Here is a 27,728-nt window from a genome sequence, read left to right as displayed (position 1 = left end):
TCCTCTCTTTACTATTGGAAACAGAGTCATTAGTGTCTTTAAAGCTAATCAGATTGGGGAAACCAGGAATAAGGGGTGGGAATTGGAATGAGACCTCTCAATATGACTCATAGTGACTTACTAGCAAAATCTGTGCTTCCTGTCCCCACAACTGCATGCTCTACTACCCTAGACGTCTTAGTTCCAAAGGGAGGAATGCTTCCACCAGAAGACAAAATAACAATTCCATTGACCTGGAAGTAACCCTGCCACCCAGGCACTTTGGACTCCTTATGACTCTAAATCAATAGGCAAAGATGTGAGTTTTGGCGTTAGCTGGGATGATTGATCCTGACTACTCAGGGGAAATTGGACTGCTACTCTAAAATAGAGGTTAAAGAAGAACACATCTGGAATACTGGAGCTCCCTTAGGACATCCCTTGCTATCACTGCCCTGCCACTGAACACAATGGGAGATTACCAGAACCCAATTCAGGCAGGGCTATTAATAGCCAGACCTGGAATTAAGGTAGGGATCATCCCACCAGGTAAAGAACCAAAACCAACTGAGATTCTTGCTCAGGACAAAGGGAATATAGAATGAGAAGCAGAAGAAGGCAGTTATAACACCAGCTACAGCCACATGACCAGTTACACAAGCCAAGACTATAATTGCCATGAGTATTACCTCCTTATTTTGCTCTGAATGTGCGTGTGTGTGTGTGTGTGTGCGTGTGTGTGTGTGTGTCATAGTAAACATCTTTGTTTTCTTCTCTCTTACCACCTTATGTAATATAAGATTTATATCATGGTACTTTTTGTTTTCTTCTCTCTTATCACCTTATTTAATGTAAGATTTATATCATGCTACGTAGGTATTTTTAACTTTACATTATAGTATTTAAGTTATAGGATATCAAGAAGAGTAAATTACTCAAGAACTTTGTATCCTCTTCTGGTAAAATGCTTAGAATGTTTTTGGTTGTGAAAAATAGTTGATCATGATGTTAGGTATAAGCATGACCTTCTTACTTATTAGAGACTCAGTATAGTTTAAGGAATGCCAAGTTGGCAGAGTGGACTATGATTATTTATTTTATACATTAACTGCTGGTCAAACATTATTCCAAATAATTCTGTGAAGTTATTTTTTTTAGATGAGATTAACATTTAAGTCAGTAGACTGAGTAAAGCAGATTGTCCTCCATGATGTGGGTGGGCCTCATCCAATCAGCTGAAAGTCTTTAACAGAAAAAAAAAACTAACCTCCCTTGAAGAGCACTCTCTATCAGCAGACTGCCCTTGGACTCAAACTGCAACATCAACCCTTCCCTTGCTTTTCAGCCTATTCTGGAGATTTTGAACTTAACCACATCTCCAATCACATGAACTAATTCCTTAAAATAAATCTCTCTCTCTCCCTCTCTCTACACATACACACACACACAGACCCCACATGCATACACACACACACACACACACATAAATTGGTTCTGTAACACCGGAGAACTCTAATATAGTCATATTTTTAAATAATAATAAAATAGACTCCTTTCTTTTTTTTTAAGATTTTATTTATTTAGGGGCGCCTGGTTGGCTCAGATGGTTGAGCACCTGCCTTCAGCTCGGGTCATGATCGCTAGGTCCTGGGATTGAGCCCTGCTTCTCCCTCTCCCTCTGCCTCTCCCCTTGCTTGTGTGCTATCTCTATTTATTTATTTGACAGAGAGAAAGCACAAGCAGGGGGAGTGGGCGGGAGAAGCAGGCTCCCCGCTGAGCAGGGGGCCCGACGTAGGGCTCAATCCCAGGACCTGGGATCATGACTGAGCTGAAGGCAGAGGCTTAACAGACTGAGCCACCCAGATGCCCCTAGACTCCTTTCAAAAAAGACTGGTGGGTACCACAGAAAATACTGAAATAGTGGACCACCAATGATCCATACAATTAGAGGGGCAATGCATCACACAGGAGAAGGCCATAAGCACTCAGCTCCAGTGCTATGGTTAATATCCATTCTGACTGGTTGTCATACTAGGGGTTTTTAATATCACTCTTTTTCACACTATAAATACGAATTCCAAGTAACCTCAATGTTCAAGTCAAAATTATGAAACTTACAGAAAAAAAATAAGACAATTTCATAACTTCAGAGCACATCTTTAATATGACAGAAAAACTACAAGCTGGGGCACCAGGGTCGCTCAGTCGGTTAAGTGGCTGTCTTTGGCTCAGGTCATGATCCCAGGGTCCTGGGATCAAGCCCCACATCAGGCTCCTTGCTCAGGGGGAAGCCTGCTTCTCCCCTGCCTGCTGCTCCCCACTGCTTGTGCTTGCACACACACTCTCTCTCTCTCCCCGTGTCAAATAAATAAATAAAATCTTTAAAAAAAAAAAAACTACAAGCTAGGTTTTTGCAGACATACAACTACACAAAATACATAAAATAAAGAACAAAATAAATGAAGCCTGTACAATGAGAGCAGCATAAAGAGAGTGAAATAACATGCCACAATGTGGGAGAAAAGTGTTTTCAGCTCATATACAAAAACAATAAAGGACTAGAGGCAACATGAAAGAACATCTAAAATATATAAAGCATTCCCATGAATGAATAAGAAAATTACAAGCAAATCTATAAAACAAAATGAGCAAAAGACCTGATCTAGAGTTTTAAGAAACAGAAATCTCAAATGCCCAATAAACATTTGAAAAGATGTTCAACTGCATTAGAAATCAGGAGACTGCAAATTAAAATACGAGAGAGACTTACATCCCCATAAGATGGGTAAAAATTAACAAGTATCAAACAACCAAGAGCTGGCAAGGATGTAGAATAGCAACTCTCATTTACTGTTTAGGGGAGTATAAATTCGTAAATCACTTTAAAAGTAGTTTGGCTTTACTTAGTAAAGCTGGACATGTGGATATGCTATAACCCTGAAATTCTATTCCTAGGTATATACCATGAGAAACTCCTGCATATATGCACCAGGTTATGGGTACAATAATGTTCACAAAGGGCCAAAACTGACCACCCCTATTTCAAACAAACAAAAAAGAACAGATAAATTACTTGTGTCATATGCATGCTATAGATTAATATACAGTAACAAACTGAACCAACTATAACAACAGACATCTACAGGGATCAATTTCACAATGTTAAATGAAAGAAGAAAGAATACACTCAATAATGAAGCCTACCAAGGTTCGATATTTCAACCTATCCCCAGTGCCCCTGATCCTTCTTATCACGTTCTACCTTTTTACCATAGCTCTTATCTTCTTGGCCATCCTCTGTGCTCTTTAAGAATGCGTCTTCAGTTTGGGTTGTGATTATTGCTCACTAATACAGCCAAAGCACCTACAACAGCGCCTGGTATAGAGTGCTTGCTCAGTAAGTATTTGCTGAATGGACTAGAATAATTCCAATTATTTAAGTTCAAGAACAGGCAAACTAAACACCATATTGATTAGAGATATAGATAGTAAAACTATAAAAAATTATAATGAATATTATAAAAGTCATGGTATAAGTAATCTTTAGGGTAGAGAAGGCAAATGCAACAGAGTAAGGACACCCAGGAAATTTCTATCTCTTAGCCTGGGCTTTAAAATGTACACATATATATATATATAATATATATATATACACCATGCATATGTTTATAAACATATATATATTTATACACACACTATACCTCACAATAAGAAAAATTATTGAAAAAAACCTCCATTAGTACATCTCCCCCGCACCACCCCACTTCACTCCTACTCTGATTTAACCATCATTACTCTGACCCAACATAAGAGTCAGGGAATAACTAGAATGCTTCATGCTAGAAAACAATGGCAAACTTTGTCTAGGAATCTAACAGAAATGCTGAGATTTATACTGATCCTATTATACTATTTCCACTTGAACGGAGTCATCAGGTATCAAGTATTAGTCAACAGAAGAAAATAAAAGTTTTTAAATCCACCACCAAGACATCAATAGAAAAAACTACTTCTAAGTGTTACCTCTCAGGTACGTAGATTTAAAAAAAGATAGAAAAGAACAGAGATATAGATATATCTTAATTCAGTATGTAGGAAATATTTCAAATATACCTGTATGCTGCCAAACTCAACGTTCTCATAATGGAAATGTGCACATTCAGCCATCTTCGGGAAGTGACCTTTAGTGAAGGGTAACCTGAAGTACATGAAATAACTAAGTGAGATGCAAGATACTGGAATACTCAAAATTACTAAGCCTAAGGAAAAAATAAAATGGGTTGGAGAGCTCATGCAAGCAAAACTATTTAATAAGCACATGCGCATGAGCACACATATATCCACACAAACCTTTCCAGAAATACAGTGAATCAAACGAAAATTACATTTAGTGCACAGATCAAAACCAAAAAAAAAAAAAAAATTAAAAAGCATGACTACACTTTCCTATCCTTGACCCAAGGCAAGGCCCATAGAAAATCTACGATTTCAGTGAATGTTATGAAAACTGTGAAGAGCCAACTTCTAATCAGAAGCAGCATTCCCAACAAAATATAAAACCAGATTTTACCTGTGAATGTTGTCGCAGCCCATCAGTCCTGGATTAGTGGGTCTGGATGCAGAATGAATATTTTTATCTTTGTCTTTTCTCTATTTACAATGAAAACATAGCTGCCTAACCCTCTACCAGGTGAAAAGATGGTTTTTCTGTTTTTGTTTTTTAATACCAGCTTAATGGGATGGTGGGGGTATTCAGGCTTCAATGAGAAAGTATGGAATGTTTTTTCTGTTGAAAACTGAAATAGGATGATACCTTCAGATATTTTATGTAAGAGTCAACTACTAGCATCCAATAGGCTTTCTCAAAGGTAGAGCTGAGATATAGCAATCTCATAATTCAAAAAAAAAAGTTGATTTTTCTAAATGAATGAGAGCATGTAATAAGGGCACCAAGACAGACACACTTGGATTGTTCCTGCTGAACAAATGCGATCTAACAGCCAATGACATAAAGTTGTTGCAAGAACAAAATTAAAGTGTATTTTTAGACAAGGAGATAATCTCCAAATCTATTCCACTAATTGCTAAGTCATAATTTAGGCTTACAGTATAATTTAATGTATGGACAGTAAGAGCATATTTAGTAAGAAATCTAAAGAAAAGTTTTAAGAACTAAAAAACTGACTCCCATTTATAAAAACTCATTTAAAACCCACTGTAAAATTATACTTACTTTTTCACATGTTTAACCTTCATACTGGCTGTACCGCCACATGTCTTAAGACTAAGATCTCCAGGAATCTCTGGAACATCGGCTCCTCTTGCCTTAAAAAAAAAAATAAAAACAAAAGATTTAGGACTATTCCCTTAGTATAAATAGGTTTTAAAAAGCAGATTATAATTTTAATGGTTATGCTGACTGAACCAACAGTAATACATACTAATAATCTCTTCTTAAAACTATAACTTACTTGAGTCTTGATTACTAAGAATAAGGAAAAACTATTCACCTAATTCAAATACTTTACTGCATAAGAAAAAATTTTCTGCGAAATATGAATTATTATACTCTTATAATCAGGTTTCAAAATCAGCTATTATATTATCTGCCTCAACACAAACTAAAATCTTCCCCAGGGAATTGGAAAAAAATAACATTGGTTACAGAATTAATAAAAGCTAAAATGGCAATAGAACATAATTAGAAGATCACAACATGCATTTCTCACACCAAAAGATAGGTGACATCTATATTATACTTCCAGCTTACTCTTTTGTCTGCCACAGTTTTCAGACAGGATTTTTTAATTCTAGTGACACATTTCAGCTGCATGATTTTAAAAACAAACTGGGGGATCAGAAGGGTCTTCATATTCCAGGCAAAATAAACAGCAAATCCTAATATCTATCATAAACAAATTTACAATATATTATCTATGATTTGTAACAGAAAAACTGAGTTATTATAGCCAATGCCACAGGATGCAATAAGGAAGAATAACATGGGATGAGTAGTTAAAATGACTTAAGAGGAGATTTGCAAAGAAGATGTATATATAACAGAATACTACTCAGCCATAAAAAGGAATGAAATCCTGCCACTGGCAACAACATGGATGGACCTTGAAGGCATTATGTTAAGTGAAATAAGTCAGAAAGAGAAAGACAAATACCAAATGATCTCACTTATATGTAAAATCTAAAAAACAAAAGAAACCCCAAAAACAAAAAAACAAAAACCAAACTCATTGATACAGAGAACAGATTGGCTTTTTGGGGTGCAGGGGGAAGGGCTAACTCTAACTCTAGACTCTAAAAATGTGGTGAAACTGATCATGTAAATGACATCTCAGGTTGATAATATCCTAGATGAATCCTGTGTAATTTAAAAATTATGAGTGAACAATATATTTTTAAGGACAAAATGAAAATATTTTCCCCTAGTCATTCATTCAACTGAAAAGACTTCATCACACAGTATTTTGCAACAACCTAGATCATCTTATTTTGCTAAAATAACGTGTAACAATATTCTTTCATCTTTTATGAAGTTTGTGCACCAAAATTTACCTGACATAAAGAGGTTTGCTGTGCTTAAATTCTATTAAAATTTCTAATAAAGTGGGTTTTCACTATTTATTCTGTAAATTATTCATAAATTAACTTAAAAAGGGTAACTGGACATAGACACAGCAGAAGAAAAGATCAGTGAATTTAAAGAAGTAGCAAGAAAACAATGGACAAAAAATTGTTTGGTTTTTAGTTTTTGTGTGTGAAAGAAAAAGACCATAAAAAAAAGTCTCAGTGACTATGCAACAATATAAAGCCATTTAACACACATGTAACTGGAAAAAAAACAAAACCATACATGTAACTGAAGGTGAAAAAAGGAGAGGAAAATGACCTCTCTGGGGATGGCAGGAGGGGGATTAAGAAGGAGAAGAGGAATAGAAAAAACATTTGAAAAAAATAGATTAAAAATTTACAAATTTTATGATGATTATAAACACACTGATCCAGAAAACTTCATAAATCCAAAGTCTGATAAACACTTAGGAAATCACACAGGGCCTATCATAATCAAATGGCTGAAAAAAAAGCACTGATAAAGAGAAAATCTTAATAGCTGCCAAAGGGAAAAAATATATATTACATTCATAGGAATAAACAGAATAAAAGCAGAACATTTGGACTAAGCACTTTCAATTGCTTTTTTAAATAAGTGTCAACACAGAATTCTACATTCAGCAAAATTTATTTCAAAAAAAGAATGTGAAGTTTCCAGCCTCTTCCACTATTTACAATAAAAACTCTAAAGATAACAAAATGAAACAAAATATGAACATGCAACTACTTGAGAGCTCTAGAAAATTTAATGAGGCAGGTAGATTTGGAAGCACAGTCAAAACCTGAAGAGTGATTAATACAGTGGCAGTGTGCTTCTGGTTTTCCCCCACTCTGTTACTTCCTGGATTGACCCAAGAACAGGCTGAATCAGGATATAAGTAACAGGTAGGGTCAGCAAAACTCTTAGGGAAGTCCAACTTTCTGGCCAAAGGACTTGAAAACTGCCCCTTGAATGTGGGGAAAAGAGCCAAGAGATTTTTTTTTTCCCTCTTTGATCTCTTCCAACATGGCCCAAGAACAGACCAGACACCATTTCAGCTGTAGCATGGGCACGTAAGATCCTGAGTGAAAACCCTTCTTCTGAATAGAGAAACAATTAAAAAAGGACCCTGTTATATAAAGATTGTAGAGATAATCCTTCTTTTTTTTTTTTTTTTCTCTCACTACTTAGACCTAACAGTAGCCCAGTCAGGAAAAAATATGTGCAATACCAGAGGCTAAAACTCTTGGACAACTCCACCCTTCCAGTCAGAGAAACCAGGAAAAGTATCCTTTGAGAGCAGTGTGTACAAAATCCCTAACAAAGATAAGAGTATAGCAAAGGCTGTAAAACTGAACTGATGCTAAAACCACCATCTAAGGAAGTCCAGAAAGAAAGTTCAATCTGAACCCAAACCAGGCCGATGCCTGATAAGACAAAAAAAAAGTCAATATTCTCTAGAGGATGTTAGTGGAGTCAGTCTCACAACACAATATTCAAAATGTCCATGATGTAATCCAAAATTACTAGATACACCAAAACCAGTAAAATATGAGCAATTCCCAAAGGAAAAGACAATCAAGAAATGCCAAATGTGAAATGAAACAGATGCTGGACTAATCAAAGACCTTAAAACGGCTATATAGAATAAACACACTGCATTAGATATTGAAACCAACAGAAAGACAAAAATTCCTTGATGAAAAATGTAAACCATACAAAAAGATCAAATAAAAATTTCAAAACTGAAAAATGTAGTATCTGAAATAAAAACTATTGACTTGGCTCAATAGCAGAATGGAAATGATAGAGGAAAAGAGTCAGTGAACCTAACAGACAAAAAGAAACTATGCAATATGAAGAGCATATATTTAAAATGTTTTAAAAGATTGAAAAATATGAACAGACCCATAGATACCCATCAAGAAGAAACACTGTCACAGGAAAAAAACCTATTTGAAATAACTCTAATTCATGAAAATATAACAAATATGTTAAAAGATACATATTAAAGATTCGAGATCAGCAAAAATAAAACAATAAAATCAAAGAAAACCACAAAACAACACATCATAATCAAGCTGTTTACAACCAATATAAAAGAAGTATCCTGAGAGCTGCCAGAGAAAAAAAGGCATATTATATAGAGAGTAATAAGAATTGAAATGACTGGATTTCTCATTAGAAACCAAGAAGACCAAAAGACAGTGGAACGACATTTATAAAATGTTGAAAGAACTCTCAACACAAAAAACTACATCAAGTGAAAATATCCTTCAGAAATGACATAAAAATAAGGTCATAGTCAGATTTTTAAAAATTAAGAGACTCTGTTACCAGTAAATGGGCTCTAAAAGAAATGCTAAAAAAAAAGCTCTTCCTGTAGAAGGAAATGGTATCAGAGTAAAACATGGGTCTTCTAGCACAAAGGAAGAGCAACAGAAATAATAAATGATTAGGTAAATGTAATAGATCGCTAATCTCCTCTTAAGTTCTTTAAAATACATGTGCCAGGTGAAAGCAAAAATTATAACACTGATCAATGAATGCAGATGTAATGCTTATAAAAACAGTATTAAAGGAGAAAGATAAAGGAACCTACATGGTGGTAAGGTTTCTATATTCTGCTTGAAGTGTAAAACAGTAATTTTAAGTAGAATATAAAAAGTTGGAAAAATGAGACCAACAATAGATTTAAAAAAAAGAAAACACCATGATGAGGTAGATCCCAGGAATGCAAGACTAACCACCTAGAAAGAAACTCAATGTTTTGGATTTGAATTTATTTCAGGAATACAAGAATGGCTTAATAACAGAAAATCTATTATTATAATTACTTCAAATGGCAGTAATGCAAAGTAATAGATCTCAAATAGGATATATCCTCCTAGAGATAAAGGGAAACAACATATTTTCAGTAATATTTGCATTATTCTTTTGAAACTATTAAAAGTAGAAGATGAAAGCGAATAAGTAATTGCTAATGTCATTAAAAATCTAAGTCATTAAAAACTTAGGTGAATTCAGCATAAGAGATACAAATATAAATCAAGGAAATTAAGTAGAAGCCCTTATCATTTTCCCTTTTTTTGGTGGTGGGGGGTTTTGACTAAGGCTGCTAGAATGATCGAACAGGCAAATGCAGAAGGTACACCAAAACTTAACTACAGCCAGCATGTAGCTGAGTCTTCTGTGATATACCCATGGATAGAATTTTAAAATGGTAACTCAATATTAATACGGTTAGACAAATTTGGAGCTGGTTAAAAACTCAAAAATTGTTAAATGTCAATTATATGGCAAATCACTATGAGACAGGAAGAAGGCAGAAGATCACAGGGCTTTTTTATTCCTAAATTTCTCAAGATTTTTATAAAAGATAAATGAAAACATGACATATTCATCAAATTTATAGACAGAAGAAACCTAGAAGGGATACTAACACTCTGAGTGACAGAAGTTGAAGAGATTTTATTTTAACACGCTGCAAAGACAAACTAAAATTACTATAAAGTTCATCAAGAACAAAAATTTAGCCCTGAAATTATTTTCAAAACTCAATTTCATAAGTATGACTGGGGGGGGGGGTGAATGCTCTTGTCTGTTTGACAAGAATTCATGTAACAAGATCTAAGGACGTACTTGACCACAAGCTAACTATAAGCCACAGTGTATCTTCACTGGTAAAAAGCTAACACAGTCTGAAAAAATGTGGCATCCATAACAAGGACAGTCAGTACTTGTTTCTCCATAATCTGAACCAGTTAAACCACATAAGGGAACATTTCATCCATTTCAGGAAAACATTATTTGATACTGAAAACATACAAAAATAGGAACTGGCAATGCTTTATCCTCTGCTTTACTTCTCCATAACCCAGAAAAATATTCCACCATTCCTGCCACTGGTACAGATCTTCAAAGAATCTTCCAAATGGCTATTACCCTGATCCCAAATCCAAGTAAAGCTCTCCCATGACTGGGTTGTAACTGAAGTGATTTAACAGTAGTGTAACACACGGTGTTCTGATATAGAACCATAAAGCTGGCTACTTCTAAAGTCAGCCCCAACACAATGTTGTTGAATCTATGTGTGTGACTATCTTCTCCCCTTTTGTTGAATCTATGTGTGTGACTATCTTCTCCCGAAGTCTATAAAGACCATCTTAACAGATACCAGCAGAATGCTAACAGGTATTACAGATTTTTAACTAAGGAAAAAAAATAGGGTATGAAAAGGTGTTTAACATACAATCAGAGCATTGAAAGAAATCTCATTCAGCCATTCCACAGCAGAGGAAACTGAAACCAATAAAGAAGAAACAACATGCCATAGTGCACTAGTCACAGTATTTAAACTGAATCTTTATTACAAAACCTGCTACATTTAATATAGGCATATGGAAGAAAAAAGGTTCAAAGACAACTGATTTTTTAAATGAAAAATTACGAGAAACAGCTTTTCTTCTATCAAAATATGAAAGACTAAAAATTTTTAAGACTGAAAAGATATGGCACAAAAGATACGAAACATTACTGCTTAGAATATGAATTAACAAAACTTCTGATAAGTAATGTGGGATCTTCATACTCTTTAGATAAGTTAGTTCCCCATAAGACAATAGTAAAAAGACAAGAGAAAATTCATCATAAAGATATTCATCAAAGTGAAAAATATAAAGCAAATTCAAGGTCCTAATAATTAATGAAACATCAAACAATACCTTCTATATTAGAGGGTATTATTTAGTCCTTAAATTTCTTTTATATTAAGAGTTTTCACTTAATACCAATTACAACACATGGTATACATAAATCTCTCCCACACAATCATAAAAAAATGTATAGTTTTATAAATTATTAGTGGTTTTAAATCTCCTAGAATATTTGTAATTTCCACCAACTAAGGTTATCACAGGAGTTAACTATACCATAAAGCATATATAACAGAAAAACTATGCAACACTGTGGTAAGCAACATTCTAAAGAAGGACCCTTCCCCCAAACTCCTGCCAAGATTCCTACCTCCTGGTTATTCAAACACGAAGCTAGGTCTTGATGGGAAGAGATTTTTGGGTGTAATTCAAGTCCCAGGTCAGCTGATCTTAAAATAATTGTCTGGCCTAATCTAATCAAAAAAGCACTTCAAAAGCAGTTTTCTCCAGCTGGTAGCAAAAGGGAAAACCAGGAAGATTTAAAGCATGATAAGGATTTGAGGTGCTGCTGCTGGCTTTGAAGCCTGAAGTGTCCAAGCGAGAAGGAATTCCGGCAGCCTCTAATAGTAGAAAACAGCCCCCCGCTGACAGGCAACAAGGAAACTAGGACCTCAGACCCAGGAACTAGAACAATTCTGCCCACAACCCAAATGAGGTAGAAAGCAGATTCTTCAGTCTTCAGATGAGAGCCCAACCCAGCCAACACCTTGATTTCTGCCTTACAAGACCCTGAGCAGAAAACCGAGTTCAGCTTGCCCAAACTTGTGACCTACAGAACTGTAAGACAACAAATGAGTATTGTTTTAAGTCCCTACATTTGTCATAATTTCTCACACAGCAATAGAAAACGAATACTAATAATGTGGATATTTAAGACCCTAGAAATTCCTAAATGATCCAGGCTTTAAGTGCTCCTTTACCTCTCATGCAATTAAAACTCTCTCTCTTGGGGCGCCTGGGTGGCTCAGTCAGTTAAGCAACTGCCTTTGGCTCAGGTCATGATCGCAGGGTTGTGGGATTGAGCCGCACAGGAGAGCTCCTTGCTCAGCAGGGAGTCTGCTTTTCTCTCTCCCTCTGTTCCTCCCCTCAGCTCGCATGCTCTCTCTGTCTCAAATAGATAAATAAAATCTTTTAAAAAAATAAATAAACAAAACTCTCCCTCTCTCTTCCCAGGACTGTGATGCAAAGCCCCAGGAGCTTTTGCTTTCCAGCACTCCCAGTCTCCACTGAATGTGCTGACTTCAGTACTCTCCCAAGACAGCTGCTGAAGCTCACAGGAGTATGCTGCTCATGGGAAGCGAAGCCCTGGAAGAAAGTGCAATTTCTGCAGGTGGGGTTGGTAGCCAGTGGGAGGTACACAGATCTGATTCAGTTTAACAGCCATCTCCCCTTTCTCCCTTGCAACCCGTACTTCAGTGTGCATGCCACAAACTGTTCCATACCCATTTTGCAGCTCTCAAGACCCTCATTCAGGGCACCTGGGTGGTTCAGTCGGTTAGCACCTGCCTTCGGCTCAGGTCATGGTCTCACAGTTCTGGCTCAGGTCATGGTCTCAGGGCTCTGGGATTGACCCCTGCGTCAGGCTCCGTGCTCAGAAGGGAATCTGTTTCTCCCTCTTCCTCTGCCTCTACCCCCCACTTGTGCTCACATGCTCTCTAATAAATAATATCTTTTTAAAAAAATGACCCTCACTCATTTCCCCTACAAAGAAGAAAACTTAATTCCTTTCCTTCTCAATGGCAATATTTTTATTCCCCTTTCACAGGTGTCCCTACACTATGTCCACCAGCCAGATCTCTTCCTTCCAGTGAACCAGCCAACTCCTTTACCTATGACACTTTCCATAATGTACAATGGGGAATACCCAGTTTTCCCTTCACTGCAGCACCTTAATAATAAGGCAGAATGCATATGTTCAATGGGAAGAAAAAGATACAAAACTATATATTGTTTACAAGTATAAAATTATATTCCCAGACATGATGGGGAAAAGAGAATATATTAACAAAGCAATATTCTTTGAAAGCAGCAATTTGGAGAAATCTGTAGAAGAAAATCGTGTTTATATGGGTGTTAAATTAGAAACTCTGCATTGTAAGAAGACACAAAGGAAATATACCAAAATAATCTCACCAGTGTGGGAAATGGAATTATGGGTGAGTCGCTCTTTTTTTCTCGTATTTCCACATTTTCTATATATGCATGTTTTTTTGTTTTTTAAAGGAAGAAAGCTTTACTGAGAAAAAGAGAGAGGGAAAGAGAGAAAGCGAGCTAGCTACCTTCTTCCACCTCTGCATGTTACCTACCTTACAGCAACCATATGCAAATGCATAACAACCCACTATAACTAAATGAGATTAGATATTCAATATAATTCCAATAGACAAAAGTGGGTATTCACATTTACAGGCAATTTAGAAAAGAACAAGAGTAAAAACATATTTATGATGAGATATACCCATGTTCTAGTAATAAAATGGATTTTTTGATCACTGAGCTAAGTCATGAGTTAATGCGGTAGGAGCTAGAACCACGGTGGAGATGCATCTCAAAGCAGAAAAAGGAGAAATAACTGGTCTTCTCCCCTTTTCCTGCCCTGCAATCTTCTACCAGTGCCTCCAACTGGCCAAACCCACCCAGAAGCCTGCTGGTAAGAGAGCCTAGGAAATGTAGTTTGCAGGGATTTGCCTCCTACAATAGAGAAAAAAGCAGAAGGGCAGGAAATCCCAAACCCAGCTTCATAATATTCCTTACTAAATAATGAAGATATCACTGTATTTATATATAATTCCAGTATTTTGTAATATGAGTGACTTTATATAAAATCTCATTTTCACAAGGTAGACAAATAACATCCATATTAACACAGAGGCACATACACATACATGCACATTCCTAATCATCTGAATAAGCAAGACTGTAATACTAAATCTCTACTGGGCATAAAAGCAAACTATTCAAAATGAGTAGTTAATACTTAAGAACAACAAAAGTAGATCTGAAATTGCTATAGAAAATCAACAGTATCACCAAATAAGCATTCACAAAGGACATCAAAATGCAATCAGCATAAGAATAAACTGTTATCAAAATGACCCCAGAATGTCCTTTTCTTCAAAGAACAAAAAATCCCAATACAACATATGTGAGGGGAAAGGAAGCCTAGATCACAATCTTCTTTATGTACAAGGCTAGGGAAAAGCATGTAAAAATAATTCAGGGGAAAAAATGGTAACTTTCTGCCACTCTTCACTTTTTTCCTTTAGCAGACTCAAATTTTATTTATTATATTCTTTTTATTACTTGTATTCAGAATTTGAGGCAAGGCACAACAGCTTTAGACTAATGTTATAAATAACATTTCATCAAAATGATGATGAAAATAACACTTCTGCTTAAAAAACAGTAGTAAAGGGAAAAATATTTGGCCTCTTAAATGGGGAAAAAAAAACTGTAGGAGCCATCCCTATGTTGGTAGAACTGTATGCATATACAGATAGTCTCCGACTTAAATGGTTTTACTTATGACTTTTTGACTTTACAATGGTACAAAAGGAATGCACATTCAGTAGAAACTATACTTTAAGTTTTGAATTTTGACTTTTTCCCGGGCTAGCAATATATAGTACCATACTTTGTACTGACACTGGGCAGCAGCAGTGAGCCATAGCTCCTAGTCAACAACAGGATCGTGAGGGTAAGCAATGGTTCTGTACCCATACAACCATTCCTGCTTTCACTTTCAGTAAAATCTACAATAAATCCATGGAGATATCCAACACTTTATTATAAAACAGGCTTTGTGTTAAATAATTTTGCCCAACTGTAGGCTAATGTAAGTATTCTAAGCACATTTAAGATAGACTAGGCTAAGCTATAACGTTCAGTAGGTTAGATGTATCAAATGCATTTTCCAAAAAAAATACATTTTCAACTTACAGTATTTTCAACGTACAACTGGTTTATCAGGACGTAACCCCATCATAAGTCAAGGAAGATCTATACATATACATATGCATTACAATCTACATAACTGAAAAACCAAGATTTGAATATGAAATCCATTCTGTCAAGAAAAGCAAATGGGACTGCCAGTGTCCATTTTACCATAGTTTCACCACAGGACACGTGGAACAAATCTCTGAAATGAAAAATGTTTATAGAAGCTATTAAATTTTTATTGGTCTAAGTATTATTCCTTTCTTACAAAGGAACAAGAGACAATAAGGGGAAATGTAATAATAATTATCCCAATACCATGGAAAAGCTAAATCTGTTAAATCTACCATATATTATGTTGAACAACAATATCACTAAAATGATTTTTTTTTTTGAGAGAGGGAGAGAGTGGAGGGAGGGGGAGAGGGAGAGAGAAAATGTTAAGCAGGCTTGTGGAGCCTGAGTTGAGGTTCAATCTCACAACCCTGAGATCACAACCTGAGCCGAAATCAAGAGTTGGACGCTGAACCAACTGAGCCACCCAGGTGCCCCAATTCTTAAAGAGTAAGTATATTACCAAGAAATTAAATTAACTGAGTTATCTGTGTGAATATTTTCAAAAGAATTTTGATACAACAAAATACCCTTAATATTAAATGATTTTCTTCACTTATTTCCTCCAACATAGTATCCAGAACTGAACTTCTAACGTGCAAGTGCTAAAAACACCTTGGAACCAAAGGAGGCAGGTAGATTTAAGTACAAGGATAACTCCCAAAGCATACAAATAACCATCAAATAAGATCCAGGAGTAAACTATATAATTATTCCTATTTAATTTTCTATTTTGAAAGGGAACAACCGGGTGAGATTACTAAAGCAAAAAAAAAAAAACAAAAAAAAACCTATGATTTTAAAAAGTGATTATAAAATTAATTCCTTCACAATGAAGAAGTTGCCTTAAAGTTCAATTCCACTACAAAATAATGTCTCTTCAGAGAAAACCAATTAAGAGCAAGAAAAAAATTATTCAGGGAACATTTAAAATAATTTAGGAAAAGTTATCAGCAAGATCCATTACTATAATAATCACAAATCCTCCAGCAGGCAACATCTGGTAAATCAACATAAAAATAAACACAATGACATATGAGCAAAATTGTTAAATATTCTGAAATATATACTTCTCTATAATGGAGATTCATTCCTTCTTTCATCTCACTCCCATCTGTCCCAATCATTAAAGATAATCCTCCTTATTCAGCGAGTATTTTATTTGCTGAAAATACAGGGTTCCAATGTTGTAAATAAATTTATCAGATATTTTCTATTAAGGTTCTTAGGAAAATCTAAAAACAGTATACTATTACCTTTATAGAGACTTTGTTCCGGTAAATTATTGCTAGTCTTCAGTGCTGCTAGAAAATGATATTGATCTGTTTCTACATTTGAATTCTGTACACCAGATCTACTAATAAAAATTTGCATGTAATATTTAAATATATATTATAAAACATAAAATACAAGTTCTTTCTGAAATAAGGAAAGGTATGAACAAAGAATAGTAGAAGGGAAGAAAGAACCACAAATGAGGGAGACACCTCATTGGGAAACTTCTTTTAAAGAAAGAAATAGCAAGATTCTAGACTATCCATGACACTCTAGTTGAGATCTATAAGAATCATTACTCCTCCCAACTGCACGTTTCATGTACTTTCTCCCTGAATGTTTCCTAAGTTAAAAAAATTTTATGAAAAGCTATATAACAAATTCTCTCAGTAAAAGTAACATCCAGATCACTAAATGCCTTAAATAGCACAATATTTAGAATGTACAACTGACCCTTAAACAACACAGGAGTTAAGGACTCTGACCCCTTGCACAATTAAAAATTGAGTATAACTTTTGACTCCCCAAAAATTTAACTACTAAGAGCCTACTACTGACCAGAAGCCTTAACAATAACATAAATTGGCAATATTTTGCATGTTATATGTATTATATACTGTATTCTTACAATAAAGGAAGCTAGGGGAAAATATTATTAAGAAAATCATAGGGAAGAGAAAATATATTTACAGTACCAGGTATTTATCCAAGAAAATGCACACAGAAGTGGATCTGCGCAGTTCATACCCGTGTTGTCCAAGGTCAACCGTAGTTTTCAGTTTAATAATTAACAATAAAATACTCGGTTTGAGATCAGTTCAACAGTACAAAAGATTTTGGGCTTAACCTTATAAAACTGCCAATTTTGAGCTTGTTTAACCTATAAAACTAACAATTTCATATGGCTCACCTAATACATATCTCAGAACTCTCAGCAGTACATTAATTTTCTTCAATAATAAATGCTGCTTTGATTCATGCCAGAGAATTCCCACAATCTTCAGCCAGAAAAGGATGCACCATGGAATGGGGTGGGCTTGGAGTTGTTTATTGAAGAGTTCTGAATATATTTGGCAGGAATTCAAAACCTGGGCTTTGCATATTAATCAATGGTTGCATTTGTGATTATTCAGAAAGGAAAACTAAACAAAACATTCAGTTTTTAAAGACTGTGAAATGATAAACACCTTCAGTTTCTCTGAGTTATAACTAAAATTCACCCAAAAGTCAAAAATGCACTGTTAAATATCATGCAGTAATAAAAGAACTAAAGACATTCATTTAAAGAACATTTGCAAAGACTTCTTATTTCTTTTATTCAAACTGTAGGGTTTTTATAGCTCAACTGGGTAAAAGGAACCAGTCTAAGTACCAAACAGAGTGGACAACTATTAATGAAGGAGCAATAAACAAAATACACACCTCCTCCAAAATTACCTCTTCCTCAAGATTATTCAGGAGGAAATAATCCAGCTGTTTTAATCAATCCTCGTTCCTCTTTAGAAAGTAGGCAACAGACGGGGGAAATGGTCCAGTACAAAGGGTACTTTTGAAAAGTCTAAGAAAAATGTACCAATGGTCTCACTTTTATCTTAAAAAAAGAAAGGAGAGAAGAGAAAGAGAATAGAAAAGAAAGAAGAAAATTCATATTAACATCTAATAAATAATAAAGCAGCTAATAAAGATAGGATAATAAAACAGAAAAATTCAGGGCATTTTCAAGGAAAAACAAGTGTTTCTATTTGTCCAGAGAATGACAATATCATTCATTTAAAAAAAATATTACTAAGAATTTATTATGCCAGGCACAGGGGATGAAACAGTAAACAGAAGCGACAAAGTCCCTGTATTCAAGGAGCTTATAATCTAATGGAAAAGAAAGATAATAATGATACAAATTACATTTGCAAGTACTATGGAGAAAATTAAAGCCCCGTAAAAAAGGCAGAGAGGAAGGCAGGGCTATTATTAACTCTAAGAGAGTGAGTAAAGGCAGCACTTAACTGCAACATTTGAAGAGACCAGAAGGAAGGAGCAGAGCAAGCTTTGCAGATCAGGCACTCTCCAGGAGAAGAGAACACAAATAGAAAGGCCCTGAAGTGGTAGAATACTTGGCATATTTGAGAAAGAGTGAGGAGGCCATATAACTGGAGCAAATTGATGTATAACAAATGCAAGGATTCTGACCTGAGTGACTGGAATGAAGTTAGTATTATTAACATAAACCATCAAGTTAAAAGGAAGTAACTCATTTCTGGGAGGAGGAAAGCTGAGATTTAGTGAACCTCCATAGGTCACAGTTTCTATAGGATCTTCTAGTGGGGAATGAATTCTTACAGAGCTAGAGATATGGACACGGAAGTCATCTGTATAGAGATGACAGTCCGATCTGCAGGAACAGTAAAGAAGTGGGAAGAAACAAGCATAAATAAACAAAATACAGACCCCCTGTATATGCCTGCATTTAGCAGGTGGGAAGAAGAAAGGCAGAGGAAAAGAGCCAGCCAACCCTTCAGGAGTGATTGTGGCTGCGATTACGTGTGTGTGAGAAAGTATGCGTGTGTGGGAGAGAGCACACATGTGCACACACGAGCCAAACACACACGTGTCTGTTTATGAGAAAGGAAAAGGGGAGGGTATGTGCAGAGGCACACATACATGTTAACAACATTGAGCATTAACTTGTTATCTTCCTTTGTAAAATTTTTGATATGTTGGAAATTCAGCATTTATAACTTGTTTTAATTTTCAGGGCTCTGGTTGTTAGCATCTATGAGCATTTTGACCAAGGACCATTGATTCTATTTTGTCAGTAACAACTTCTTTACTACATACAACATGACCTGTTTTAGCCATTAGCCTTGAACATGCTGATTTTAATGGTAAAAAAAAAAAAAAAAAAAAAACTCAAGTGAGAAACTGTTCCCCAAAAAAAATCCTTGAGAATTAACAGGATCCATTCTGAGATTACTGATATAATCAATACTAAAAATAAAATACACAATAAAACACTAAGAAGTATGATGTAAGGTGGTTTTAGTTAAAATATTCAGAACTGGTTAAAGATTATCTCTTCAGGTTTTTTACCTTATCTTTTTAAGATCCTAACTTTTTTCACTAAATTATTTCACTGCTAAATAGTTGCAAATAAGTACTTCACTTAATAATTAAGAAAAACTATAGTTTTTATTAGATTTTTTATAATGCTTATATTATAGCTATTTAGTTAGAAATTTATGAAGAGTAATAAGTAAACTATAAATCACAAAAGGATAGGGTGCTACTGTAGGGTTTGTTGTTGTTTTAATTTTAAAATGATTTAGAACAGATCAATTATTAGTAAGGAGAGTGAATCAGTAATCAAAAACCTCCCAACAAATAAAAATCTAGGATCAGACAGCTTCACTAGTGCATTCTACCAAACGTTTAAAGTAGAACTAATACAAACCCGTTTCTTAAACTCTTCCAAAAAATAAGAGGGAACACTTTCATACTGATTATACAAGGCCAGCATTACCTTGATGTCAAAAGCGGACAAGGACACTACAAGAAAAGTAAATTACAGGGGCACCTGGATGGCTCAGTCGCTTAAGCATCTTTTCAGCTCAGGTCATGATCTCAGGGTCATGAGATCGAGCCCTGCCTCAGGCTCCTCACTCAGTGTGGAGTCCGCTTGAGATTCTCTGTCTCCTTCTCCCTTTGCCCCTTCCCCACAAACACACTCTAAAATAAATAAATAAATAAATAAATAAAATCTTTAAAAAGTAAGTTATGGGACAACATCCCTGATGAATATAGATGCAAAATCCTCAACCATATTTAGCAAACTGAATCCAACTGTACATTAGAAGGATCATACACCATGGTCAAATGTGATTCATACAGGGATCAAAGGATGGTTCAACAGCCACAAATCAATCAACATGATACACCACATTAACAAAATGAAGGATAAAAATCATATGAGCATCTCAATAGATGCAGAAAAAGCATCTGACAAAATTCAACATCGATTTATGATAAAAATTCTCAATCTGGATGATATACAGGGAATGTACCTCAACATAAGGGCCATATATGACAAGCCCACAGCTAATATCATACTCAATGATGAAAAGCTAAAAGCTTTTCCTCTAAGATCAGGAACAAGACAAGCATGCCCACTCTCATTGTGTCTGTTCAAAATAGTACTGGAAATCCTACCAGGAGCAATTAAGCAAGAAAAAGAAATAAAAGGCCTCCAAATCAGAAAGGAAGAAGTAAAACTGTAACTATTTCTAGATGACATATTATATACAAAACCCTAAAGACTCCAACAAAACACTGTCTGTCAGAACTAATAAACAAATTCAGTAAAGTTTCAGAATACAAAATCATTAAAACAGTTGCGTTTCCACACGCTAACAGCGAGCCAGATTACTGAGTATCTTTTCTTTTTTTTATTATTTATGTTAATCACCATACATTACATCATTAGTTTTTGATGTAGTGTTCCATGATTGTTTGCGTTTAACACCCAGTCCTCCATGCGTACGTGCCCTCTTTAATACCCATCACCAGGCTAACCCATCCCCCTACCCCTCTCCCCTCTAGAACCCTCAGTTTGTTTCTCAGAGACCATAGTCTCTCATGGTTCATCTCCCTCTCCGATTTCCCTCCCTTCATTCTTCCCTTCCTGCTGTGTTTTCAATGGGATGCTAGCACGTCCAGGGATTCACTGATCTGATAGAGGTGTGGGGCTTGTGTTTGCTGAGGCTATTTTCCATCTCTGCAGAGAAGTTAACTTGCAGAAAACTAATAGTACAAATAATTCCCATCCATAGAAATGCAAATGGTGTCTAGTGGAACTAAACAGTTTTGCCAGTTTTTGCATCCATTTGCATCTATTTCAGCATGATTAATCTCTAACAGTAAGGCACTCTGAATTCTCCTTTGAACCAAATCTCTTTTGAATCAAGTTGTAACACTTGACTGGTTCCTTCATTAATTAATGAGTTAAATAAATATCCTTGGCATGTGTTCATTTTATATTTGTATGAAAGTCATGATTATATCCTCTTTAAACTTTATCTTTCAATAAGATGAATACAAGATTATTTTTATCCTTTCTCAAAAACTCACAGTATAGTAAAAGGTTATACATCCATAACTAACTAGAATGAGATTAAGTACTAAAACATAGATATGAACAACATATTATGATAAGTAAAACAGAACCATTTGGTTCTATTTTTATTTTTATTTTATTTTATTTTTCTATCTGAAAGGTTTCAGAAAGCCTTACATCTTAAGTTACAATTATATAAGGCAGGGGCCAAAACTTGGGCCAACCCAGTCCAATGCCTGTTCTTGTATAGCCCATAAGCTAACATTTTTAAGTGTTTGGGAGGAAAAATATCAAAAGAAGGATGATTATCTAATGGCATGTGAAAATTACATAGAATTCAAATATGTGTCCATAAATAAAGTGTTATTGGAACACAGCCATGCTCATTTATGTATTATCTATGGCTACTTTCACATTACAATGACAGAGCTGAGTAGCTATGAAAGAGACCTTATGAGGCACTCTCATCAATTCATACTGCTGCTCAGCACACCATAAACTGCACTATGGAGTTACAAGTCCACAGCACTGCAAGTTCCACATGTATCACCATACCATGTGCTTAAAATTACCAATTTGTACACAACATGTAAAAAATAAGCCAAGAAGAGATAAGTGGACTATGAATGTCATATTTTTAAGGCACAGGAGAATGTGGGTTTCGTTATCAAATAAGACGGCAAAATACTGTGTTTATTATGTGCTGACACTACAGCTGTGCTGAAAGAAAGAATATACATCAAACATTACCAAACTATGCACTCATCACAGTATTCTCAACTCACAGGAAAACAACAACCTGAAAAGTTAGAAAACTCTAAAACAGAGTAAATGAGTAAGCCATCACACAGAATTTCTTCACAAAAATAAAAACAAGACTGCATCCAAAGTAAATTCCCAAGTAGATCATTTGTTAGCAGAGCAAGGAAAGCCACTGACTAATGGTGAATCAATTAAATCATGTATGACTATAGCAAAGAAATCCAGAGAAAACAAACTGATTTAAGCCTAATAGTCTTTCGGTAAGTACAGGCTTGAAGACTTGAGGGCATTGAGAGCAAAATCAAGAGCCAATTTAAAAATAAGGCAAATGATTTCAAGTGGTTTTCCTTAACTCTGGATGAGTCAACAAATGTGACCAATACTGCTTCGTTGCTGAGGAGTCAATGCTGAGTTTAAAGCGGCTGAAGAATTAGCCCCTATGTATAGTCTGCCTAGGACAACTACAGCTGACAATATTCTGAAATAAATTCAACAAACATTAATTCAGTACAACCTGAAGCGGAATCTACTAAGATACTTCATACCAATTTTGGTAAAAAATATGAGTGAAACAGAAAAAGTTCAGTTGGACCTATTTTTAACCTCAGTTACTGAATGCTAAATGGCTTTCATAATTAGTTTTTGCTGCAGATTTGATGCTATTTCTTAATGAACTTAACCTAAAATTGAAAAGCAAAACATAGCTTATCATACTGTGATAAATGTTAGAATCACAATCATGAGCTGTCATACATATTTTCCAAGCTATCAAACATTAAAACAAGGAGATCTCCATTACCACAAAAATTTGCAGTGAACATATTTTCTGAACTCAAACTACAGTTCCAGCAAGGTTTTTCAGATCATCAGTACAGAGGAAATTTCCACACTGCAAAATCCATTTAACTTTGCAACTGAGAAGCTTCAACCTCACCTTTAATTGGACGTTTGTAATATAATGTTATGCTAAAAGGTAAATATCAAGAGAAGAATCTAATAGAATTCTATAAAGGCCTTCAAAGAGACAAATAGACTCAATTAAAATCACACGCTCACGAACTGGTGTCCATATTTGGCAATACCTGAGTGAAAAGGCACTTTCAAAAATGAAATATGTAAAATCTCATTACAGATCATCAGTGACATGAATATTTGCATTCAATTTTGATGATAAGAAACACTAACTTAACTACAATTAAGTAAAATCTTATTCTTCACAAAAGGAATTTCACCGTTCTTATTGACAGACCCGAACTGCAAAAAGTTATAATGGATTAAATGTGTATCTCAAACTATCATGTGGAAAACTACACTGCATAGGACTTTTCTACCCAACCCCCAACAAAAACTGCTTTTCCAGCATTTTAGTAAATGTAACTCCATTCTTCAGGTTGAACACGCCAACAAACTAAAATTCATCTTTGACACCTCTTTAGCTCACTCTGTAACATCTCATTCATCAGCAAAAACAGTAGGCTATATCTGTAGAACTCTCTCCAGAATCTAAGCATTTTTCACCATATCCACCATTCCAGTTCAAGCTACCATTACTGTTCATCTATTATAATAACCTTCTAACTGGTCTTATTTCTTCTTTTGCCTCTCTTTTTAGCCTATTCACAGAAACCAGAGACTTCCTTTAAAATTTTAAGCCAATCATATCACTTCTCAGCCAAAAATCCTCCAATGGTTTCCCATCTCACTCAGTATAAGAAACCAAAGTCTTTATAATGGACCACAAAAAACTACATGATCTGCTCTCCATCCACCCAAACCACTCTCTGACCTCATCTCCTTCTACTTTTCCCCTGGCTTGTTCAATTTCAGCCACATGTCCTACTTGTGTTTCTTTCAGCTTACTTTTTAATCATGCGCCACAGCCTTTAACTTGTTCTTCCAATGCCTAAAATGATGTTTCCAGATAAGCATACTACTCACTCCCTCACATCCTTCTGCTCAAATTTTACCTTCTCCTGGAGGCCTTCTGTGGCCCCTCTATTATAAAGCTAGCAACCATCCTTTTCCACGCTATCCTACCACTCTGTAACCCCACTACTCTGCATTAATTTTCTACAATAGCACTAACCATCATTTGACATATTATATATTTATTTCCTTCTCCTCCTAACCCATTAAAATATAAGCTGCACGAAGGCAGAAAATTTGTGTGTTTTGTTCAGGGCTCTGCCCACAGAGTTTAAAACATTGCTTAGAATAGATTATTTGCTCAACAGATATTTCCTGAATAAATTAACGAAGCAACATAAAAAAAGTTTATGAGGATTCATCAGTTCCTTCTCTTATATAAGTAAAATGTACACATATACATATGCATAAAACTGATTTACCATTGTGCTAAGTGTTTCTTCCCAATCAGGCCGCTCTCGAGGGTGAACATTTCTATGTAGTTCTGGAACAAAATCATCCTCTTCAGAATGTACTGAGGACTTCATCTTCCTAGATATAAAAACATGAGAGACTATGGTAAGAACTCCCAATTCTATGAAAACCTTCCAATGACTGTAATTCAAAAAATAGAAAATTATGTCAGATTTGAAGTTTAATTAAGAGCTTTAGTGGTTAGTATTGATTCCCCATTTGTACTCTGGCTTTCAGAGATCTTTCCTATGTACCCAACACCCGCTTTTATTCCAAAAGATAAATGTAAAGTTAATAATTACGTAATCTTCATGGTCTTTGGTAATTATTATATAAGACTGATTTTATCTGTTTAACACAGTAGGAACCTGGAAAAGATTTGCAACAGCCACCAATATTAATGGAACTGTGCTAAGCATTAGTAAAATTCCAGGATTAGTAAAATTCCAGGATATGGTACCAATTTATGTAGCAGTGTATTGAACTAGCGCTCTTGAGAACAACAATAAATGCTAAACAAAACATATGAAACATCTTGTCTAAAGGCACAGGAAAGCAATCAATACAAGTAGGAGTTCTGGGGCTACATTCTCTGAGATCCCATGAAGCAAATTCCACAATTATTACTTTCGTATAAGAGATTTTCTAAATCAATAATGGGAAATAAAGCCCAAGCATAATATTGTAGTCTTACTGGACTAAGCTGGCAGAGGTTGGAAGTCACAGTTGCCAAAGCAGATGGGGCTTCAGGGTGAAAAATGACCCCTAAAAATACATGTAGCAAAGAACCGATAAACATGTAAATTCCCCCTGAAACCATCAACTAATTCCAAAGCCTACAAGTATGTAGGACAAGGTGCTGAGAAACCTATACAAAAACAGTTGATAGGCAACTAAAGAGCGAACAGGATATTTCAGCAGTCCAGTCATGCTGTAGAGATGGAGCTCGGCAAGCAAGCACTGTCAAGATGGAGGAGCATTGAAAAAAGAAAAGATACCCTGGGCTCTTGGAACTCCAGAAGAGCCAAGCCTTAGGAGTAAGGACAAACTAGCAATAGATGAACTCTAACAAATCCTAAAACCAAGACTTTATAGCATTAGAAGTGCCAGGAAAAAAATAATAACTCTCTTCAGAGGAAAATAATATTCTACAGATCCTCTGCAAATATTTTATCCAATCTAGTATCCAATAAACATTACAAGGCATGCTTTAAAAAAATTAAAAATAAATTTTAAAAAACAGAAACAAATGAGCAAAAATTGGGGGAAAAGTCAAAACAGAGACTCACATTTGATTCAGACTTTAAAATTATCAGAAAGGGACTTTAAAATGCTTATGATGAAGTTCTGCCTTCTGCTTATGATGTAGTGAAAGCTGTAAAAAGCACTACTCCCAGCCAAACAAGACAAAAAGAAGGACAGCCTAAGAAATCATAACTTTTCTTGAATCCATCAGAAAACTGAGGCAACCAGACAGTCTAAACTCTAAAGAAAGACAGGAATCTCCACGATGAGCTGGTTCACAAGGAATTAATGCTTAGAGCAAAGCAGGAACGAGGAGAGACAAGCTGGTAAGAAGAAATCAGTTAAATTCTCACCAAGTTTTATCAAGTTTTTAATCAAACACTAAAAACATTTATGATTAATATGTTCAATAAAAAATTTTTTAAACTAGATGAAAAGATTAAGAATTTTAAGAGACAACTGGAATCTGAAAAACAATCAAATGCTCATCCTAAAATTGAAAAATGCAGCATCTGAAATTAATAACTCATTGGATGGGTTTAATAGAACAACTGACATTGCTAAAGAGAGAATTAGTGAACTAGAAGACAGCTCAGTAGAAAATATCCACCCTGGAGCACACAAAGAAAAAAGAGAAATACACAAAACATGAGACTTGGTTAAGAAGGTCTCAGATATGTCTAAATTAGCAAATCAGAGCCAAGGAAGATAATGAAACAGAAAACAAGACAACAGCAATATCTGAAAAATAATGGCTAAAAAGTTACCAAACTTCTAGAAGTCATCAAAATGGAGATTCAAGAAGTCCCACATACATCAAGCAGGATAAAAAAAAAATTAGGTATATCTTACTCACAACTTACTAAAATACTCAAAATTTACTTAAAAAACAAGAAATTCTTAAAAGCAGCCAGAGAATAAAAGACAAGTTGACTTCAAAGACGCAACAATAACAATGTAGGAGGACATTTCAATGGAAATGAAAAGATAATGGAGTAAACCTTCAGCATAGTAAGAAGAAAAAATACTGCCAACCTAGAATCTTCTAAAATCATTCATTAAAAGTCATCCATTAGGGGCACTGGGGTGGCTCAGTCGTTAAGCGTCTGCCTTCAGCTCAGGTCATCATCCCTGGGTTCTGGGATCAAGCCCTGCATTGGGCTCCCTGCTCAGCAGGAAGCCTGCTTCTCCCTCTCCCACTCCCCCTGCTTGTGTTCCCTCTCTCACTGTGTCTGTGTCAAATAAATAATTAAATCTTAAAAAAAAACAAGTCATCCATTAAAAAAGCAGGGAAAATGGGGTGTATGGGTGGCTCAGTTGTTAAGTGTCTGACTCTTGATATTAGCTCAGGTCTTGATCTCGGGGTCAGGAGTTCAGGTCCCACACTGGGCTCCACACACTTGGCATGAAGCCTACTTAATTAAAAAAAAAAAAGTAGGGAAAATAAGTTATTTTCAAACAAAAGCTGAAAAAATTTGCCACCAAGAGACCTACAATAAAAGAAATAGTAGAGTTCTTTTGACTGAAGGAAACTGATCCCAAAACTACAGAAATTCATGAAAAGCACACTGAAGGAAAAAGTGAGAAAATGTAAGTAAATAATGGT

The 27,728-nt window shown here is 35.3% G+C and overlaps 1 protein-coding gene across 6 annotated transcripts in view; it reads right to left on the bottom strand.

Annotated features, from left to right (window-relative positions):
* ARHGAP32 (Rho GTPase activating protein 32) overlaps nucleotides 1-27,728 on the bottom strand; it is a 311,464-nt gene that overhangs the window by 170,194 nt on the left and 113,542 nt on the right. For 3 of the 6 annotated variants that reach the window (XM_078058771.1, XM_078058770.1, XM_078058768.1), the window contains 4 exons: nucleotides 24,847-24,955; nucleotides 5,213-5,304; nucleotides 4,550-4,591; nucleotides 4,093-4,177 (listed from right to left, as the gene is read on the bottom strand). In XM_078058771.1, the coding sequence (XP_077914897.1) occupies nucleotides 4,093-4,177; nucleotides 4,550-4,591; nucleotides 5,213-5,304; nucleotides 24,847-24,951 (324 nt within the window). In that variant the 5' untranslated portion in view covers nucleotides 24,952-24,955. Of the gene's footprint in view, nucleotides 1-4,092; nucleotides 4,178-4,549; nucleotides 4,592-5,212; nucleotides 5,305-18,051; nucleotides 18,221-24,846; nucleotides 24,956-27,728 lie in introns of those variants that run through there. The other 3 variants (XM_078058772.1, XM_078058773.1, XM_078058769.1) reach the window with 3 other exon arrangements.

Source organism: Halichoerus grypus, chromosome 11 (genome assembly GCF_964656455.1).
Source record: "Halichoerus grypus chromosome 11, mHalGry1.hap1.1, whole genome shotgun sequence".
NCBI classification, from domain to species: Eukaryota; Metazoa; Chordata; class Mammalia; order Carnivora; family Phocidae; genus Halichoerus; species Halichoerus grypus.
Note: the sequence above shows the minus strand (reverse complement) of the source record. Positions and strands in the feature narration are given on the sequence as shown.